At 39.4% G+C, this 22,341-nt stretch overlaps 1 protein-coding gene across 1 annotated transcript in view; it reads right to left on the minus strand.

Annotated features, from left to right (window-relative positions):
* The window catches only part of EVPL (envoplakin), a 110,308-nt gene that overhangs the window by 11,819 nt on the left and 76,148 nt on the right, over positions 1-22,341 (minus strand). Inside the window, exons 11-19 of the mRNA XM_082271435.1 lie at positions 21,220-21,377; positions 19,250-19,347; positions 16,823-17,028; positions 14,796-14,974; positions 13,288-13,426; positions 9,360-9,553; positions 8,722-8,872; positions 6,792-6,875; positions 6,239-6,346 (exon numbers count right to left, since the gene is read on the minus strand). Of these exons, the coding sequence (XP_082127561.1) occupies positions 6,239-6,346; positions 6,792-6,875; positions 8,722-8,872; positions 9,360-9,553; positions 13,288-13,426; positions 14,796-14,974; positions 16,823-17,028; positions 19,250-19,347; positions 21,220-21,377 (1,317 nt within the window). The remainder of the gene's footprint in view (positions 1-6,238; positions 6,347-6,791; positions 6,876-8,721; positions 8,873-9,359; positions 9,554-13,287; positions 13,427-14,795; positions 14,975-16,822; positions 17,029-19,249; positions 19,348-21,219; positions 21,378-22,341) is intronic.

Genomic DNA, 22,341 nt, shown 5'->3' on the forward strand with positions numbered 1-22,341 from the left:
AATGGAAGAGTTATATAAAAAAAAAAAAAAAAGTGGATCAAATGGTCTAGAAAAAGGAGATGGAGTGTTTTTTAAAATTAAAATTAAATAAAAGTTGCCCATAAATGGAGAGTCTCCAAGGACAGTCATTCATTCCTGTTGTGTTTGAGAGGGCTGTCCGGGCCCCCCAAATACACAACAATCCAGATCAGGGTGTGAAACAACTTTTTCCCATTGTGATGTTGGATGAGAAGGCTCTATGATTAGCCCCTAATAAAAAAGAAGTTTTGTGGTGTTTAAGAGGTTGTGCTGTAAGCAAACCTCATACAAGTGTGGTGGGTAACCCCGAGCCTTGAGACTCTAAAAGAAGAGTTATTTTATTTTATATATATAAATGTGTTGAGCTTAACAGATGTTATGCTCAAACCACCGTATAAACTACGCAGATATGGAGTGTCTACACAATGTGAAAGTTCTAGATTAAAAGCACAATATTCTTGGTGATGCTGGATGAGAAGGCCTCAAGGAAATGTTGAATAAAATGAATGGCGTTAGATGGTAAAATTGGTCAAAATGTTTCCTTTGATGTAGGAGGTTGTAGCCAAGTGTAAAAGTTTAAAACTATTAGAAAATCAAACTGTACACTGAAAAATTACATAAAACCAACCAATCACAAATAAAATTATTTCAAAGGATTGTATCAAGGCAAATTTTCTGCCCCAAAAGAATTACATAACAAAAAGTAAGAACATCAAAAAATGAGAAGATCACAGGAAAAAATGGTGTTAAAAGGCCATAGCAAAAATCAATAAAAACATCAAAAGGGCCTTTCTTAAAAAATACTTTTAAAAAACTTTTTCCAAAACATTTTTTAAAAAACTTATTAAAAAACTTTTGAACAGAAAGGGACTAAAAGTTTGAAGGCGAAAAAACAGGATAAAAAGGGAGGTGTTTTTACACACCCTGATCTGGATTGTTGTGTATTTGGGGGGCCCGGACAGCCCTCTCAAACACAACAGGAATGAATGACTGTCCTTGGAGACTCTCCATTTATGGGCAACTTTTATTTAATTTTAATTTTAAAAAACACTCCATCTCCTTTTTCTAGACCATTTGATCCACTTTTTTTTTTTTTTATATAACTCTTCCATTTTTTCCTCATATTTTCTTCCACCTTTTTTATCTTTTATTCTGCAACATTATAACCTTTCAAAACAACGCCCGATTTACATCTAAAAGTTATGTATATTATCACTATAATATGTACTCAATCTCTGGGCACATGGTATTTTATTTCCTCAAATATAATTTTTTCACCTCTTGACCTTGGTGCTCTTTTAACGAAATCTCCGCTATATGATGTTTTTTATGAATTGTTGTACGGTTTTACTTTTTATATATTTTTTTATTTTTAATTTATTTTTGAAATTTTTTCTTTTTTAGAACTTTTTTCTTTTTTTCCTCTTTTTTAATGATTTTTAATAAATGTCATGTTTTAACCTTATTGCGGTATCAGACACAGGCTGTCAGGAAATGATGTTCCAAAATAGCTGTCCCTCCGCTCCGGCATCTGAAGAGGCATTGCAGAGAGGCCCAATGTGTCCTCCGTCCGGCTTCAGTTTGCGTGCACCAATATGGCGGCGGGGGAGGCCGATTGGTTGCCAGGAGACGGACATGCTATTTAAAGGCCGGGAGCTTGTTACGTTGACGCCGCTCCAGCAGACGTCACATGACGAAACGCGTAGGGCGGAGTCGTAACGTCATTTCGTCACTTCCGGTTTTCGGAGCCTGGGCCGTGGAACGCGGAAGCTTCCCGGCCATCACCGCTGATCCTAGACAGCCTTAAACGTGAGTCTTTATGCTCTCTCTTCCACGCTACAGATATACTTCACATCATGGGGTTTCTTTCTTCTAACCTGAGGTACTAAAAAGCCTGGTTCGACCCATTGGAGAACCCCGGAAGAAACCGACCATCTCTTCCCTTAAAGTACAGGTCGTATATCTAGGGGCGACATCTAGTGGATGTACAACATAATTGCAACCCCAATTTCATTTATCACTCTTTTTTATTTAATTTAGCACTTTCTTCACTTTAGTGGCATTTCAGATTCCACGCACGGCACGGATTAATTTATGCTCACTGTCTTATGCGATTTTTCACTTATGCATTTAATTTATTTTCTGTCAATTGTTATTAATAAAAAATAAATGCACATTGGGAACTTATTATTTCTTACTCGTCTAGTATATACAGCACAGCACTTGCACTTTACTGAGTTGCACTTTATGGGCCCAGTCCATTAACCAACTAACCTGGTCACACCATAAATCACCAGTGCACTTTATTTAATTTTAAACGTTTTTTATGACACAAGTTTTTATTGGCACTTTGTTTTAAGTTGGCACATACAATAAGCACTTATTCACTTTAAGGTAGCGCCGTTACAACCTCCTTTCATATATATTTCATTCTTATAATATGTCAACAAAAGTTAGATTTTATTTCCATTATTTACACTTTCAAAATAACAGAAAACAAAAAAATGGCATCTGCAAAAGTTTGGGCACCCTGCAGAGTTAATATCTTGTACTGCCCCCTTTGGCAAGTATCACAGTTTGTAAACGCTTTTTGTAGCCAGCCAAGAGTCTTTCAATTCTTGTTTGAGGTATCTTTGCCCATTCTTCCTTACAAAAGTCTTCCAGTTCTTTGAGATTTCTGGGTTGTCTGTCACGCACTGCTCTTTTAAGGTCTATCCATAGATTTTCAATTATGTTGAGGTCAGGAGATTGTGAAGGCCATGGCAAAACCTTCAGTTTACGCCTCTTGATGTAATCCCCTGTGGATTTTGAGGTGTGTTTAGGATCATTATCCATTTGTAGAAGCCATCCTCTCTTTAACTTCAGCTTTTTCACATATGGCATCAAGTTGCCATCCAAAATTTGCTGAAATTATATTGAATCCATTTTTCCTTCTACTCGTGAGATGTTCCCTGTGCCACTGGCTGCAATACACCCCCAAAGCATGATTGATCCACCCCCATACTTAACAGTTGGACAGAAGTTCTTTTCATTAAATTCTATGCCCCTTCTTCTCCAAACGTACCTTTGCTCATTCCGGACAAAAAGTTAAATATTAACCTCATCGGTCCACAGAACTTGTTTCCAAAATGCATCAGGCTTGTCTATATGTTCATTTGCAAAGTTCAAACGCTGATTTTTGTGGTGAGGACGTAGAAGAGGTTTTCTTCTGATGACTCTTCCGTGAAGACCACACTTGTACAAGTATCTCTTTATAGTGTACCACAGCTCCAGTGTCTGCCAGATCTTTCTGGAGGGATCGTGCAGTCAAACGTGGGTTTTGAATTGTTTTTCTCACAATCCTACGAGCTGTTCTGTCTGATATTTTTCTTGATCTTCCAGATCTTGCTTTAACTTCCACTGTTCCTGATGACTGCCATTTCTTAATTACATTCCGAACAGAGGATATTGACATCTGAAAACGCTTTGCTATCTTCTTATAGCCTTCTCCAGCTTTGTGAGCTTCAACTATTTTCAGTTTCAGTTTTCTAGACAACTGCTTAGAAGATCCCATGGTGCTGATTGTTGGGGCAAAGTCAGATGACTCTGGGCATTTAAAACCTTTGAGATTGACATCACCTGGTCTTCCCAGACGGTGATTGAGAACAACCCATGACACTGGCAGGTCTCAGCCTTGCAAAGGGGGCAGTGCGTGCTATAAATTCTGCAGGGTGCCCAAACTTTTTTGCAGACACCATTTTTTTGTTTTCTGTAATTTTGAAAGTATCAATGATGGAAATAAAATCTAACTTTTGTTGACATATTATAAGAATGTCTAATCTGTAATTTGATGCCTTTTGGGGATTTTTCCATTTTTCCTTGGCTTCTTTATGCACATTAATACAAATTTTTACCTGGGGTGCCCAAACTTTCGATCACCACTGTATACACTGTATATAGAGTATACTGCATGTATATATACAGTGCGTGTGTGTGTGTATGTATGTGTATGTATATATATTGTGACGGTAGGCGAGGTGAGGTGTAGATAATCGCTATATTTCACCTCGCATACGTTCTGTAGTGAGAGACTGAACCGGAATCCGGCCCGGGTTTTTCCAGCCTCTGTGACAGGCTAGGTTCCGGTCCGGAGATTGTGGGTTACCTGAGTCCATGCTCAGGTGGACTTTAAATGAACAGGAAGAGAGCACAGAAATGCTTTGGCCTGAGACTCAGAAGGGAATCTGAGAGAGGAGCTCTGTTTGGACTTTCAAAGGAACAGGTTTGCTTTACCATGTGTTCTTGTGGGTGATGGGGACCAGCCCCACACTGTATAGTGAGGAAAACTGTTGTTTAGTCTAGCGCCGGACGGCAAGGATTTATTTTACTGTTTTGTTGTTTTTGCATATTTGCAAACCTCTGCTAAATAAAGCTGGCAATCCACCAGACTTTAAATAAATTACCTGCATGCTGGCCCTACTTTCCTGGAAAAGGTGATCCCTGTGAGCTAATCTCCCACTATATATATATATATATATATATATATATATATATACACACACACAGTAGTTTTTATTTCCTATAAAAAAAATTTTTTATGCTCTACAGATAATGATGTAAGACCTGTCAATGCTAAAAGTGAGTTCTACACTGGAGAGCTTGTCTGCTGTAAAATAAATTATACCTCCTATTAGATGAGAAAGGGAACTGATGTGAAGAGCATTGTCTATATATGCTGATTAGTAATACCAATATGACCACTGAAAGGAAAAGTGAATAACATTGATTATTTCATGACAATGGCACCTGAAAGTAGGTGGGATATATTAGGCAGCAAGTGAATATGTTGTCGCTGAGGTTAATGTGCTGAAAGTAAAAACAATTTGCAAGCGTAAGAATTTGAGCGATTTTGACGAGCCAAATTGCAATGACTAGATGACTGGTTCAGAGCAACTCCAAAAATGCAGCTCTTGTGTGATTTTTTTTTTTTTCAGTCTGCAGTGGTAAGGACCTACCAAAACCCGTCCAAAGAAGGAAAACGAGTGAACCAATAACAGGGTCATGGGCGGCCAATTCTCATTGATATATGTAAGCAGTGAAGGCTGGCCTGTGTAGTCTAATCCAATAGAAAAGCTACTGGTGTGGTGTGGTGTGGTTAACAGTAGACAAACACACACACATCATAGGTTGAACTGGATGGACTGATGTCTTTTTTCAACCTCACTAACTATGAAACTATGTAACTATGTAGCTCACATTGCTGAAAAAGCTAATGTTTGTTCTGAAAGAAAGGTTTCGGAACACACAGTACATCACAGTTTGTTACGTATGGGGCTGCGTAGCCATAGACTGGTCAGGGTGCCAGAAGCGCATACAATGGTCAAATAAGCATTAGAACTGGATCACAAAGAAATGGAAGAAGGTGTCTTCGAGGAATTAACTTCTTGGCCTCTATATTCTCCAGATCTCATTCTATTCGAGCATCTGTGGGATACGCTGAAAAAACAGTCCAATCCATAGAGGCCCCACCTCACAACTTACAGGACTGAAAGGATCTGCTACTGATGGCTTGGTGCCAGATACCACAGCATACTTTCAGAGGTCTACTGGAATTCATGCCTCAATGGGTCAGGGCTGTTTTGATGGCAAAATGGGGACATACTCCGTATTAGGTGGGTGGGTGTAATGTTGTGGCTGATCAGTGTAATGTTTACTGTTACAATAGGTACCAGGAAGAGATGTTGAAATTTTTGGATACGTTTATTAAATCCTATTTGGATACTGAATGAGGTGGAATCATGCAGGATTTTTAAAAACCTGCAACCCGCCTTTTTTTGGATTGTGTGGGGAAGGATCAGAATCTCCACAAGGCTATTTTGCCATCTGTGTCCATTTTAAACTATTTCCCCCTTACTTACTCTCATAGGGACAGGGGAGCTGGAAGTTATAGGAAATCTTTAAAACTGTTTTTTAGCAATGGGGTTTGTTATTGATGTTTTTTACCGTTCCATTTTAGTAACACCTTTCTCCTCAATTCCTTTCTGGTAACAATGGGGATAAACAATTATGGAAATTCTCCAAGCAAAAAAGACCTGATTACATTTTTACCCATCCCTAATTAAAAGCATTGGCTGGAGCTGGGCTTAAAATTATATTTACACAATGATTTTTGAAACCGTTATTTAAAAGTTATATAATTTTGTTTTAAGAAATGTATGTTTGTTGGTGCATTGTAACCCACCTGGTTTTCAATGCTTTCCCGAAGAGTGTTGAGTTCTGGCTTCTTGGCAGCAGAGACAATGGAGCTGTCCAGGGTGGAGCAGTACCTGTCAGTCTGATTCTCATAATCCTTTCAGAAAAACAAGGTCAAAGTGTCAACATTTTGAGGTCAGTAGCTGTAAATGGCAAATTTAAAGTAAACTTTCACAATACAGTTAGCTATTTTGTAAGTTGAACAAACATTTGTAAAATTGCAGGTGCAGTCTTTATAGTAAGCTGGCTATACACTAGTAGAAATTAGTTCAAAAGTTTTTGTTTTAGGAATGTTTGCTCCAATTTATTTCCAAAATCGAATGTTAAAAAGCAAACCAAATTTTGAAGTGCTTTCAAACAACATTTGTAAAATCATCAAATGTAGTGAGAATTTTTGCACAAATCTTTGTATGAATATTTGTTAAATCTATTGTGTATGGCCTACTTTAATCATAAAGCAGCTATAGCCTCACTGGGTACTATGGGAATTTTAGCTAGCATGGCACATCTAACAACAAACCAGAACAGAGGGCTGTACTTACATTTAGAGAATTGGTCAGGTCCTTGGAAAGCTTCAGAAAATTGTTCTTCTCTGGTTCCTTTCTCTGGATCTCCTCTACAAGCCTCTGAAATTACACGATGCGTTCAAATCAAAATTTTGTATACAATGTAAATGTGATTAAAATAAGTCTTTATTAGGATGAATATGTGGTCTGCCTTTGATGACTATCTTCTGAAAATTTTGGTTGCCTGGCTGCCATGCTAATGCTTCAGATTTAAAACTTTCTGCTTTACTGCCCAAGTCAGTTTGTGCTCTGCATGGTCAATGACCTAAAGATTATTGAAGCCAGACGAGCAATAGAACAGATAGGCAAAGAGCATTTTCAGAAGGGATGACAATTCAGTTTAAGTTAATAACACCTAGAGAACTGCTGAGGCCTAAACAATAGCAGTAGTGTTTAAAAGTGAACTGTTTGCTGTTGAATTATTAAACACTAACCTATTAGCTGCTGTGGGTTGCTGCACATCGCTGTTCTTGACAGGTTTACTCTAAAATGTGTCTCTAACCAAAAGTTAAGGAAGGGTGAAAACACATGTTAGGTTTTCCTTTTGCTGCCTTTGTCCCTTCAAGAAGGTTTCCTTTCTCATTCTGTACTGGAAATACTGGAGGTTGGTTTGCTATGGTCAAATAGATTATTCACTTTGCAAGGGAAGTTGAACTTTTTAAGGGAATTCTCCCCAATGCTTCGTGAATGAGTTGAAGCTGTGTTGACTTCCATCATCCAATTATGTGCAAGCAAAAATGTATTTATTTTTTTCTTTGCAAAGTGAAATTGCACCACATTTACTAAGTTTTAGGGAGGAATCCCTTGTAAAGTGCAACTTCCCTTTGCAAAGTTTATTTTCCTTTAGTAAATCAACCCCACAACTAGAAGTGAAAGAAAATCACACCAGCCACTACATCACTATAGGACATAGGGATCGGAGCAAAGAACCACAACTTGAAGTGTTGGATACCAGTGACAGACAGAGAGCTGCAACACAGAAAAGTATTAAGTCATGGCCTGGAAGGTGAGTATACATCATCTTCAATAGGTGAGGTTAAATTTTAATTCCTCCTATTAGTGTCAGGGTCATTTTAAAAAGACAAAACTTGGGGAAACATGTATGTACTGTATTGTGAAGATGTCCTATTTTTACTTTATTTTTGTCCATAAATACACCATAAATATTGGCATTGGAAAAGCTGTTAAATGAATGAATGGAACACCAAGGTGACTTACTCTAAAATAAGCTACTTGTGTATGTTGGATCTATAGTAGCAAGAGCTATGGCTTATAATCCCTTTTTTTTTTTTTTATTATCTCTAGCTGCCCGATTTTCAAACCCAAAGACACCATTGCATAATTACCAGAAACACCTTCTCTCCTTTGCACACGTAATCCCTATCTGCTTCTTTATAGTCTTCAACAACAAAAATTATGTTGGCACTGGAAGTGTCCACCTAACCCTTGCCTACCACACCCCCATCCATCAGGATACTCAGGTGGATAGACAGGTTGATGACATTGCTCCTTTGAGTCTGCCTCAAATTCCACTTAGTGACATGGCCATGGATTCACATAAAAAATGGACCTGTTATAAGGGGTTATGGGAAATATGGCCTGCTTGCCAATGCCCACGTCACCAAAATGTGAAGATGTCACTTTTGGTAACAATATCCCACTTGTGAAAGAGAAACAACACTGATGTGACTGCTGTTTATAGTCAGAAAACTGGTTTAGAAGTAATTGTAAAAAGTGCAAACTGTTATTTGATAAAACATTGGGGGGAAAAGACACCAAAACCTTTTTTTATTTGTCAGAGGTACAGATTTAATACATTGTCACATATGCAAAACACCATGTACTCTTTTGAGTGAGCTTAACCTTTAACTATTGTGCTGCGTAAGAAAGTCCAAAGTAAACTTACCTTCTGGCTTTGGAGCTTGTAGGTGACCTGACTTGGACTATCTGATGATGTGACCTGGTTGCGCGGAAGTCCTTTCAGCCAAGAGTCTAAGTTTTCACTAGCAGATTTAAACTGCTGATATGGTAGGTTGGTGTCTCTGAGCATCTTTTCTCTGCAAAAAAAAAAAAAAAAGAATGTTTAGCAATGTTATAAGCACATCTGTATACTGGGATTTACAGTCTCATGTTCCATAATGATTCCCCTTGTCTAGGAGCTAAGCAATATTTGACAATGTCCCATCCTAAAGTAGTTTCACTGCTAAAACCTGTGTCAAATGCTAACCAACATTGTACCACCACTATTATTGTGTGGCCAAATTCACAAGTCTGTTTGCCATAATGAAAAAATAAAGTTAGGGGAAATCCAAGTGTAGTCTTGTCCCCAGAACAAAATGCATGGATAAATGTTGTAGAAGAGAAAATTGTTCCAGGGACAACTCTCTAAGAGGGGAATTTTCCCTCACTCTGGGACACTTCAACTTTTGTTTGTTCTCTGGGACACAAACCACACAAAAATATACTTGCAGGGGTTTTAACCATTTCCAACTTTATTCATCTACTAACAAAAGGTTTTGGTTATACATACACCTTAATGCTTACCTTTGATCCAGCTGGTCAGCTACAGCGTGGTATCTGTCATTAAGTTTCTGGACCTGGAGGCGTTGCTGTGGCAGGTCAGGGCTATGCTCCTGAGTGTTGCTCTGTAGGGAGCTGCAGGCCATTTCTGTATCCTTCAAGCTTCTGTTCAGCTTCAGAAGATTGTCTTGCTTATCAACAAGGTCTCTCTTTAATTTCTGTTCCAAGGAAAAAAAAAATAATTTTATATAAAAAGATTACATTTTCAGGAGAGCTGCAAAAAGAGACTTTGTTAAACACTAAAATTAACAACGAAAGTGAAGATATTGCCAACAATTGACTAAAACAAAGAAGCCAAAAGCTGTCATGATATACAGTATAAATCATAAGTGCCTTATGTTGTTTATTGCTTGAGATTTAGCCCTTAAAGCTAATCATTGATACAGTGCTCAGCATAAATTAGTACTCCCCTTTTTGAAAAGTAGGATTTTAATCAATATCTCAATGAACACAAGAACAATTTCCAAAATGTTTACAAAACTGAGTTTTATAGAACATTTGTTTAGCTCATTAAATAAAAGTAAGGTTAATCATTATATAAGATTAGAAAATCTTTAGTTTTACTCAAATTAGTTGATGCAAAAATGAATACACCCCACAACAAAAACTACTACATCTACTATTTTGTATGACATCCATGATTTATACGGACAGCACCAAGTCTTCTTCATTTTTGTATAACTTTTGCTACAGTATTCTGACTGATAAGTAAAGCTTTGCTGATCTTCTTGTAGCCTTCACCTTTCATGTGTAAAGAAATTATTTTCTTTCTCAGGCCTTGTGACATTTCTCTTCCATGTGGTGCTATTGCTGACAGCATGAAATGGGAAGGGGTTTTCTTTAAGCAATGCCCTTTTATAATCAACTGTCTGCTAAACACTTGTTTAATGAATAATTGGACTCACCTGTAGTTGAATTCTTGTTATTTAGGATTTTGTTGTAAAAAATTTAGCTTTGCTCCCAAGTCATTCATTGGGGTGTATTTTTGCAACATGGTCTTGAATGAATTTGTTGGGAAAATATTTTTTGTGTGTGCACATTAACAAATCTTGGTTGCAATCAATGGCCTGCATTTGTGGGAGTATTTTGTAGTATAGGGTCCCATAGAAAATATTGATTCTGAAAGGAAAGTAAAGGTTTTCTGACAAATCTGTTTAGGTGTACTCATTTATGTCCATCACTGCATAAACTGTTATGTTTACCAAAGAATTTGTATTTGTGCATTGTCAATCCTGTGGTTTACACAACAGCTAATTTATGGCCAGCACTATTGGGATGTATTGCATGCCACAGTTCTGTCATTATAATCCAATGAACATGCTTACAAGGGGGAGCATACTGAGATTACTTCATTAGCATGTCTGCGGCTTCCTTGCCTAATGAGTAGGCTGGGGTAGAGAGGTGACACCACAGTTCTGCCAGGGGAAGAACTCCTCCAGTGAGGCCGGGAGAAAGGGAAAGGAAAGACAGGTGCTGGTGGTAGGGGACTAGATTATTAGAAGGACAGACAGTGCAATCTGCCACAAAGGCTGTGAGCGCCGAAAAGTCTGTTGTTTACGGGCGCTCGGTTCGGCACATCGTGGATCGGGTGGACAAATTACTGGGTGGGGCTGGGGAAGACCCAGCTGTCATGGTACACGTGGGTACCAATGACATAGGCAAAGGAAGATGGAGAGTCCTAAACAATTTCAGGGAGTAGGACCTCCAAGGTAGTATTTTCAGAAATACTACCTGTACCTCGAGCCACACCAGAGAGGCAGCGGGAGACTAGGGAAGTTAACAAGTGGCTGAGGAGCTGGTGTAGTAAAGAGGGTTTTGGGTTCCTGGAGAACTGGACCGACTTCTCAGTCGGCCACCGGCTCTATAGTAGGGGTGGATTGCACCTAAATGGGGAAGGTGCAGCTGTACTGGGTGAGAAGATGGCCGAAAAGTTAGAGGGGCTTTTAAACTAGGTGATGGGGGGGGAGGGTACAGATGTAGAATTAGCCAGTGGAAAGCAAGATTCAGAGAGCAGAAATGGGGACATTAGCGATCGAGTGTACAGAGCTCCTATACCCAGGGTGGGTATGGGGAAAAATCACAAGAGCAGCCTAAAAACATCGAACGAGGATATAGGCAACCGGTCAAAATTACGAGGTTTGTATACCAATGCCAGAAGCCTGGCCAACAAGATGGGAGAGCTGGAGCTACTGATGTTTGAGGAGGACTTTTGTGGGGATAACTGAGACTTGGTTCAACATCTCTCATGATTGGATGGCGACCATTCAGGGGTATTCCCTTTATCGCAGAGATAGAGAAGGTAAAAAAGGGGGAGGGGTATGTTTGTATAGTAAGAACAGTGTACAGGTAAATAGGAGGGATGATATTAATAATGGAGCTATGGAAGAGGCAGAATCCCTATGGGTTGAACTTAAAAGGGAAGGCACTATGGGGAAGGTAATATTGGGCGTATGCTATAGGCCCCCCAACCAGATGGGAGGAGGGGGAGGTGGACCTCCTTTTACAGATAGGATTGGCAGCAAGGATGGGTAATGTCATTATAATGGGGGATTTTAATTATCCAGATATAGACTGGGCAGAAGGGACTGCGCACTCAGCCAAGGCTCGGCAGTTTCTAAATGTTTTGCAGGACAATTTTATGGGTCAGATGGTGAACGCACCAACAAGAAACAATGCGGTACTTGACCTACTGATTACCAACAATACAGACCTGCTCATGGATATAGAAATACGGGGAAACTTAGGAAACAGTGACCATAGGTCAATTAGTTTCAGTATTAATCATAGTAATAGGAAACATAAGGGTAATATTAAGACACTGAATTTCAAAAGAGCCAATTTCCCCAAACTGCGCTCTCTGGGATAGAACCCTGGGAACAAAGAACACGGAGGAAAAATGGGAGTGCTTCAAGAGCATACTAAACAAAGGGATTGGCCAGTGCATCCCAAAGGGAAACAAATTTAAAAGAGCAAAACTAAACCCTGGGGGGCTAAACTCCAACATAAAAATGCATATTATTACTAAAGAAAAGGCCTTCAAAAAATACAAGAATGAGGGGTCATTGGTAGCATTCAATCATTACAAAGAGTGTAATAAGAAATCAAGGTGGCTAAAATAGAACACGAGAGACATATAGCGGAAGAGAGTAAAAAGAACCCCAAGAAATTCTTTAAGTATATAAACAGAAAAAGGACGTAAATTTTGTTTGGGTACAGGGTTGCATGACTGCGAAATTTGTCAGTTAAAGTCACGCAGGGCCAAGTTGCAAAAAGTGGCCTGGATGTAAAGCAGGAAAATCCTCCGGTGGTAAAGTGGATAACAATGTTGTTGAATACAGTATCAGAACATAGGCTTAGCCTATCCGGGCCAAATCTATACAGGGTCTAATATGTTATATTTGATGCCACCGTAACTAATTTACCAGGGGTCTCCATTCTCAAAACACTGGTTTGTGGAGGCTTCCAGTGACCTCTATTAATGTAATTGGAAACCTGTCTATTCATGCAGAGGATGTTTTGATAAGTAATTACATTATAATGCCAAGAATGATGATTGTGGCTCCATGCCTATTGGAATTAAGATATGCTTCTGGCTGGTGATCAGTAATAATAAACAATGAGTTTTACAATAAATTACATCAATGTAATACAACATCGATTTTATAACATTCTAAAGGTACAGTAAGTGAGTGAATGCTAGCTTTGTATTTAGGGATGTAACTCCTGTTCTTAGTACCTATAAAATGGGTGTGCCAAAGTGAGTATTGCTGTCTTGTAGGCAACTCATCATTCTTTGCTGTTTGCCAGCAGATAACTGTGCTCTGGTTATAGCAAGCTAAAGGTTACAGTTTCCCCCGTTGTGTTTCTCCAAAAGCAAGATGTCGTTTCTTACTTGGATCTGACTTGTGCGCTCCTGAATGCTATTGGGTTCAGCAGGTAAAGCTCTGTCTTGTGCAAGAAAACTTTCAAACCCTCTGATCACGTCCTCAGTCTTTCTGATCTGATTCTCCATGTTCAAAGATGCTTTGGCTCTGTAAGAAGATAATTCAGCATTATACAGAGAGTGAAAAATTATTACATATAATACTGTGTCAATGAACTACCAATGAATGCATGTAAATTGGTGTAATTTTTTTAGTGGAAACTTAACAAGCCTATTGACGATATATTTCTGAAACGTTGTCTGTACTTCTGTTGCTTCACCTCTGGGTCAAGTCCAAATTGAAAATCTGGGGTAATTTTTAATGGTGAGTAAAATAGAGAAAAAATAGATGTAAATAGAATTATAGTAGTTAGTAGTTAAAGGAAACAAAGACAAGTGGAAAGCCTGAACTGGTTGGAGTATTGCCTTGAAAAAAGACAAGAGTGCATCTACATTGTGTTGATCTTAAGACTTTTGAAAGTACCAGATCCATACACACATACCAAGGGTTAATTTAGACAGTTTTAAAGCATATCTTCCGACAGAGACATGCTTCGGTAATGTCTGTTTGAGAGTGTTTTTCCCTTACTTTAAAATTATTTTATCTAATTTACTGATGAGTAGAAGACAGGAAGGGAAATCTCTGCAATAGGACACAACCAAATAAGGAAAACCAAAAGATCTGACAGAGGTTTTAACTGTTCTAACCAAAACAGGGGTCATTTTTATAAATATAGTCATTACATGCTTGTAACCACAAGTGAATATTACATCTTAGATTAGCCTTTCTCAACCTTTTTACCATAAAGGAACCCTTTAAACTTTTCAACCTCAGGGAACTCGTGCTAATAATTACTATTTTTACAGCTCACAGTACATTAATATGATGGTCATTAAGAAGAATGCTCATTACAATGGTGGTCAGTGTGAAGAAACCCCCCCTTAAAGATGGCTAAAAAAGGATCATAGTTGTTAGTGGTTACTTATGTGATAGTCACAAATTGCTCATTGCTCAAGAAACCTCCGGAGGAATCCTAGGTTTCCACAGAAATTTGGTTGAGAAAGACGGTCTAATGCTGGCTATAAATGGATCAAAATTTAAAGCAAAGAAGGGCCGAATTTGGATCCATCTATGGCCGTTCCCATTCCAGAGAAGTCAGTCAATGATCGACATCCCTTAAACTAGCTTGTTGGTAAAGTTTCTTTTGATTAGCGCTGAAGCTAATTGTTCTGAGAACAGAGGAGTCCTCGCTGTCATACTATAACACAGCAGGGAGGATTCCTCCATCTATCTCGCGTGTGGATGAAGGAATACATTCAATTTTTTTTCAATTAGCCTGCTGGCTGCTGATCAAAAAAAGTTAATCCATGTATGGCCAGCCTTGGATGTATCAACTGGTGCATACCAGAACCCATATTCCCATTCTTTATTTTATATTTACAACAAGACCATATATACTGTATTTACTGTTACTTACTCCTCTCCGTAGAGTGTTGAAAGGACCTTCACATCATTGTACTTGTTATTGACATTTGTTAAGGTGGTTGGAAGTTGGGCTGCTGTTGATCCTGTTGGTTTCTTTGCCAGGAAGTTTTCACACTCCCTCTTGGCAGCTTCTTTCTCTGCTGCAATACTCTGGATGCGTTGAGCTGTTCTCTGTGAAATTAAATTACAAAATATGTGATCTATTAGCTAAATACTTATTTGTATTTCATTCTGAAAGTTGTCTCAATTATTAACAGTATGCAAATTAAGTACCCTTAAGCTAAACTCCAAACAAATTCGCTAAATACGCATATGAAATATATATAAGTGAGCTGTTTAACCTGCCAAAGACTTTGTATTTCTATCCATACAGTTCTGAGATTTACATGGCCCCATCACAAAGCATAGCCCTATCTGGCAGGGCTGGATACATGCTTTTTCTCTGTTGCAGTTAAAGAAGAACTATAATTTTTTTTATGTTGTTTAACTTCCGAGGGGACCAAGTGCATATAGCCTATGGTCCTGTTCAATTCTGGGTGGAGCTACAGCCAACATTAAAAGGTGTATTTTAGGGGACAACCGGGCCACCAGTCAGAATGTGACCAAGTGATATATGTACTTGGTCCCCTGGGGAAAAATCTTGACAGCTAAAAGAAGCTGCAGACTGATCATCTTTCTGTCTCTCTGTGCTTTCCTCCAATCAGCATGTTCCTTGTTCGCATACAAGCAGGGTAGCCCAAATGACTGGCTCCTTGTGCTGCTTTTCCCTCTCCCAGTCAGAACTCTACTCCAAGATTTGGCTCCCAACTGTCTCTCATTTGGATGGCCTGTCCCTTATATGGCACCAAATCTTTCTGTCCCTCTTTTCTCCTCTTGTCCCCCTTTTTGGCCCAATGTATAGATCTCACTACAACATGCACTACTTTAAAGTAGTTATACTACACAAAACTTTGTATCTAACCTCTAAGTGATTGCATTTAAAATTTTGAAAAGCCAGTATAAAGGAACAGTATTGGTGTAAAAAAAAAAAAAAAAAAACACTTCCGGGTTTAAGCAATTGCATTTGGCATATTAATTCCTCATGGTGTGTGTAACTGGGGGCTGTGCCAGGTGTGTGTCTTTTGGCCACATACTTTGTGATAAAATGTATTCCTCTTTCTCAGAAAATTGCTAGGTCTTTCGATATGGTAATAGTGTTGCCCAGATACAGGTATCAGTGCTGATACTAAGCATTTTCACAAGTACTGGTACACGCATGACAAGTCGCACTCCATTGCGGGAAATGGAACTGTTCAAATCGTTGCAACTCAAGTTGTAGCAACTTTCAAAAAGGTTCCTGTGCTACTTTTTTGTGATTTCATTACGACTTGCATTGACTTCTGTTAAATTAAGTTGCAAGCCGCAATGAAATCAGAAGTCCAAATCGCACTGATCTGTGGCTTTGAAATCACGCTGAAGTTGCACGATTTCAAAGCCGCACTGGTGTGACCCAGGGTGTGTAAAATAAATGTATCCAAGGGCAAAATAGGTATCAGTAACTGGTATCGGTGAGTGCTTGAGAAAAAGTATCAGTACTCGTAATCTGTCTTAAAAAAAACTGGTATCGGCGCATTCCTAGTAATGGTTGCAGTGGTACTGGATTTGATCAGATTGGTATTGATTGTACCAAATTTTCTCAAGTAGTCTTTTAGGCCTACTTATTGATTAGTATAAAAAAAAAAGCTCTTCCCCCTGAATGCAATGAGCAAAGAAATTGGAAGACAGGGTGTTTGGAATAATGCCCTTCATTTGCCTAATATTCTTAAAAAATTGTGCCAAGGTGTTTTGGGGTCCTAACCTTTCTTTTTTTTTTCAGAGCTTACAAGTCTATCAGCCTGCCTAGAACTGTATGAAAAAAAAAATCTAAAAGAAGTGTTAACCCTCCCCACTCTATTTAAAATATAGAGAAAATCTTTAATCAAAGAGGGCCTACTTTCACGATTTATATACTCAAATGTTACCATCCCTCGATTCACTCACCTCCTGGTCCTTTAGTCTTCCTGTTAGATCTTGGATTGGTGAAGATCGGTTCACAGGTGCACGCACCCTTGTCAGGACCTCCTGCTCTGTTTCTTGCAGATCTCCATAGATTTTGTTTAGCTTGTTGAGGACCTGGGTTCCCTGGGGATCTTCACTTGGAACACTAGAGGTTCGGACTGGTGGAATAGGAGTTCCACCCACAGAAGCTGTCCAAATAATATAGATTTAAGAGTCACACATTGATTTCAAAATCCCCCTTGCTAATTGTATTTCAATGAAATAGAAATAATAGATAGGGTAGACATAATAGCATTAATTCACAGGTCAAATATAGGGTTTTGTAAAGGTATTTTAATAATATACGGTTGGTGGGGAGAAATGACAAACAATTTCCTCAGTCCGCCACTAGAGGGCGATGGCCTGATGAGAGCAGTTATATATTAGTATTTTAATATAAATGCCCTTCTGTTGCAATCTTAAATACAAGTTTATTATTATTTTCTTTGTTTATTACAGTTAACCTTTTTAGGTATGCACATAGTATTGTAGTACTGATTATATGCTTAAGGTAATGCGCACTAGTAGACTAGGGAAGTTACTTGGGTACACCAATATGGAGGAATAAATAGGAGCTGAAGCCCTGTACACCCAGGTTGGATTGCGCCATAGCATAGGAAGTAGGAATGTCAATATTAATTAAAGTGATAGTAAAGTCTCCTTTTTTCTAATAAAAATAACAAACATGTTCTACTTACCTGCTCTGGTTGGAGTGATTTTGCACAGAGCAGCCCAGATCCTCCTCTTATCGGGTCCCTCTTAGGCTCTCGTAGCCCCTCCCTGCTGTCCTCTGTCCCCACAGCAAGTTGCTTGCTATGGGGGCACCCGAGCCGAGCTGCAGCTCCGTGTATCCATTCAGACACGGAGCCACAGTTTGACCCCACCCTTTCTCTCTCCGGATTGGCTAATTGACTTTGACAGCAGTGGGGTGCCATAGAGATGAGGCTCAGGTAAGTATTACGGTGGCTGAGGGGGGCTGCTACACACAGAAGGTTTCTTTTTGTTTTTTGTTTTTTAATGCATAGAATGCTTTAAGATAAAAAAAAACCTTCTTCCCTTACAACCCCTTTAATGATTGGGTGTGGGAGGCAAGGGAATAATGCTATAAACCAACACACCACACCACCCAAAGGACAACCTTTGATAACGCCCTGTGGGAGGGGTAAAATGAGTCAGTGATCGCAGGTGGTGACATCTTTTCTGGCCAGTGAGACGCACGCCATTGTGAACTTCTGGTTCTGGTTTCTATGCTTGTTTATCCCTATACAAATGTTAGTGGATATGTTTTATTCTATTTGTTTTAATAATAAACAGAATCACACAATATGGATCTTTTCTGCCATTTATCTATACACATGCATGAGTATCCCATTGCGTTTAGGCGCATATGACTCCTGTCATTGGGAGTCCATAGCAGCTGGTGAGTGAGCGTGCACATTGGAGGGGAGCACGATTTGCACCGCATCAGAGTTTAAAGCACTTTTTTTACACAATAGAATTTTACTTCACAACTATGAAGATTTAAGATTATGGATTTTTTTTCAGAATTATATTAAATGTATTTTGTATTACTTATTTACCTTTGAGTATTAGTAATTATTTGGTTTATACACAAGCTTTAACAGATGGAAGTTTCCTGAATTTAGGGTAGCACTCTATATATTTTTTCACATTTCAATGCCACCTCATTGCTCAACAGAACACTTGCAACCATAGGAGCCTCTAGCCCTGGTGCATGAGACTCCAGCGTTTAGGTGTGGCAGAGGCTGACAGCTGCTGCGGCTGGACAGTGTACCAGGCGGTATTTACGTTTAGTGTAGTTTGCGCCCAGGGACAAATGGCCGGGACGCAGACTGCTCCCATTGTGGGTGTTCATCCCTGGGAGCATACTGCACTAAATATACGTACCGCTAGGTGCACCAGGTGCAGCAAATGTAAGCCCCTCATAGTGTTTGTTTGTGCCTGTACCTTGCACTCGCACTTAAACGTCAGGGCCTCATGCACTGGTGTTAAATGCCCAGTGTGCATGAGGCCTAAAATCTATGTCTGGGAAAAGAAACAAAGAAAAAAAAAAAAAAAAAGCACATGTAGTACATTATTCCAATACATACACATTACACCAGTGTTTCTTCCCTTTACATACACTGCAAGTACAGAAAAATAGATGTGGATCCTGGTAATAATGTGCTTTGATTTTCTTTTGTTAAGTTGTGAATTATGAATGTAAAGGTTATTGTAAATATCAGATTGGCTTGAAAATTGTCCCATCCTTGTCAGTGTGTACTATTTTTAACTTTAAATATATCTTTTTTCTTAAAGTAACATTATCGGACCAATTACTTATGTCTATGGGGTGTGACAATTTTTTACCCAGTTTGTTGGCTCTTGCAGGCTCCAGGTTGCTTGACTTCAGAGCATTTTGCACTGCTGCCTTTTTCTTTTTGGCGTCACTCAGCTCTGCTTCTAATCTGACAAAAGAAGTAATCATGAGCAAGCTAATCACATATTTAGTGGAATAAAGTGCAACTGTTCTCATGTACTAATTGAATAGAGTTAAAGTGAAACTCCAGACAGATTCCTAAATGCACAGCTGAAATACATACTGTATAGGTAAACTGTTTTACCTGCCAAATGACAACTAATTCTGTCTATCCTCTCTGTGATTCACAGACACCCGCCATACTGTTTAGCTGGAAACGTGACACAATTTTGCAGCTTTCTGGTATTACTTGGCTGTTCCTTGACCAATGACTGAGCATGATCACAGGTCCCCCTTGTAGTATATCCTTACTGTACGCTTCCTAAACATTTCCCCCTCCACCCTTCAGTCCTAGCCTCACACAATGGGTATTTAGCCTCTGTGGGTCAAATCCCATCATTTTCGTGCTTCCAGGAGGCACAGGTCCAGCATCTAGCCCCACTGCCCCCAGCCTGCCAAAATCGATGAAAAGCTGAACTATGCTGTGGCTGGGCGTTGTACCAAGTTGGACTAATTTTTAGGGCCCCATGCGTTCAGGGATGTAGGCCAAGAATACAGGATTTTTGTGTTCCAGGCATGAGCCCCTGAACACATAGGGCTTTAAACAGGATTAGCACTCGGTACAGTGTCCAGCCTCAGCATATTTCAGTCTGTCTTAGATTTTGACAAGCAGCAGAGCTGGACTTTGCACTTGTGACCCCTGGATGCATGAAAATACCAGGGCTAAATGCCCAGTGTGCATGAGACCTATCTGTATCTTTTACTCAAAGGGTCCTTTTACCACGGGCTTTCCACCCGACAAACTTGATCCGCTGATCCCCCAATGAGCAGGCAGATGACCGGTCCGTCTCCACTCACTGTGCTGAGATGGACCTGTCAGAGCCCCGCTCTCCTCCATGGGAGAACCGCCTTTCCGTTTTCATCCGATCTGATCCTCCAGATGGATGGAAAATAGGGTTACCATCCGTCTGGATTTCACGGACAGGTTGGGAACAGATCGCAGCGGGTGTCCATGGTCCATAGAGGTGCATGGAGCATCCAATCAAGTCCGCCTGAAAAAATGACAGGCGGAGCTGATCGGAAAGCCCGAGTGAAAGGGGCCATAGTCTGATTTCTGTCACACTTGCAGCATTTAAAAATACCTGTAATTAGACTTGTGCATGATGAAGAAGTTTGTTTAGTTCCCTTTTTAGATTAGTTAATCTGGTTATGTAGTTTAGTTAAATTTGGTTGATTCATTCAATTCGTATTTGGGATTCATATTCAGAATTCGTTTTAGGTCTTTTTCGAGTTCTCTTCCAATTTACCTTTTTTCTTTGAAACGTTGAAATCAACCAACTTCGAATCGGTTGAATCGAAAATTTTAGATTTTTTTTTAGATTTGAATGCGGCAAAGTGAACAAACAGAAAAGTCTTCATCAAATGATTACACTGACTCCTTAAATCATCTTTGGCTTAAAAAAAAACAGCATTATTTTGAAATGGTGCTTTAATAACACACAGTCTTTGTTTTCAGAAATATGTTTACAGTTTGAATTCCAATGGCATTCGCTGTAAAATTAGATTCAAATTTTAATTAGAATTTCGTAAATTGGGACAAATTTTGTTTTGTTTTTCGGAGCATTTGGTAAACTTCGTTTGCACTGTAATTCGGGTATTCAGACATATTGGAATCTCCGAATAACGAAAAATTTGCCTGAATATTTATTCAGAACTTAACAAACCGCACATGTCTACTTGTAATGACTACCTAAATGCACAGTAGGGGGGTTTTCTTTTATTTATATGCTTGGAGTTCCATTTTAATTTTCTCTCCAGAATATACCATTGTTAAAAAATAAATGAATTAAATTACACTTACTTCTTTACCCTTTCCAGAGATTCTGGATCTGGGGGAGGTATCACAAAACAGGCAGCAGGAACATCCTTGGTCCCATTACTTCCAGGTATCTGCACGGCCCAGTTCTCCCTCTGGCTGTTATCTTTTAGTAAGCACACCTGTCCCTTGTTTAACTGAGCCTTGATGAGAAAATGTATTATTAGCTTCTATGTATGTTAAATGGTCAAATATATAAGATTTAAAGCGTTTCCGCACATACCTATTCTGTTAGGTGCAACTATGTTTGACAAAGATTGAAGTTTTTGCTTAAAGCCCAACTGAATTTTCCGGTAAAAACTGCTAAATACATTTAGCTGCATCAAAGAAAAAGGTGTGCAAAAAGCTCCAGACAGTGTGGACAAACCTGTTCACTGCCAGCTTGCTGTAGAGTAGGACCTTTGTTCTCAATGTGGAAGCAGTGATCTCACTGAAGAGGTCTCTTGCTGAGTCAGAGCTAACGTTTTGCAGTCAGCAGGAGCATGAGCTTTGTGCATGCTATAAGTCCGAAGCAGCAGGGGATGTGTCAGATCTCTGAAGAGAGACCACTGCTTCCACACAGAAAATAAGTGTCCTTATTTGCAGCAGGCAGGGACAGACTTTTCTACTGTTGGTTTGTCTGGTGTTTTTTTTTTTGTTGGGGGGGGGGGTGATGGGGATATCCCCCAGGAGGCTGCAAGAACCCATTCACAGAATGCCATGGGGGGGGGGGCAGAATTGCCACATCAGGGACCAGGCCTGCTTGATCCCAGAAGCGGAAACTGGCTAAAGACAAGATGTGAGTGCAGGAAACAGCTTAACATCAACCTCCGCAGGGTGCACTGGGCAGGTGAGTATATATTTTGAAGAGAACCCATCATAATAGGTAAGGGGAAGTTGGGGAGGAAAACAGTAGGGGGGGGGGGGTGAAGTTCCTCTTTAGAAAACAAACTGTAACCCTATGCACAAGTTTCGTTTTTAAGCACCAGGAATGTATTCAGCTGATCTGCACTAAAAATGTAATTGGGCTTTAACAAAAGATAGTTGATTTAATAATATATTGTTTAATAGTTGGCTATTACAACTTCCTATAATTTGTCTATAGGCTGTAACAGACCTACACAAAGT

The sequence above is a fragment of the Pelophylax lessonae genome (assembly GCF_965119305.1).
Source record: "Pelophylax lessonae genome assembly, chromosome: 11".
Lineage (NCBI taxonomy): Eukaryota > Metazoa > Chordata > Amphibia > Anura > Ranidae > Pelophylax > Pelophylax lessonae.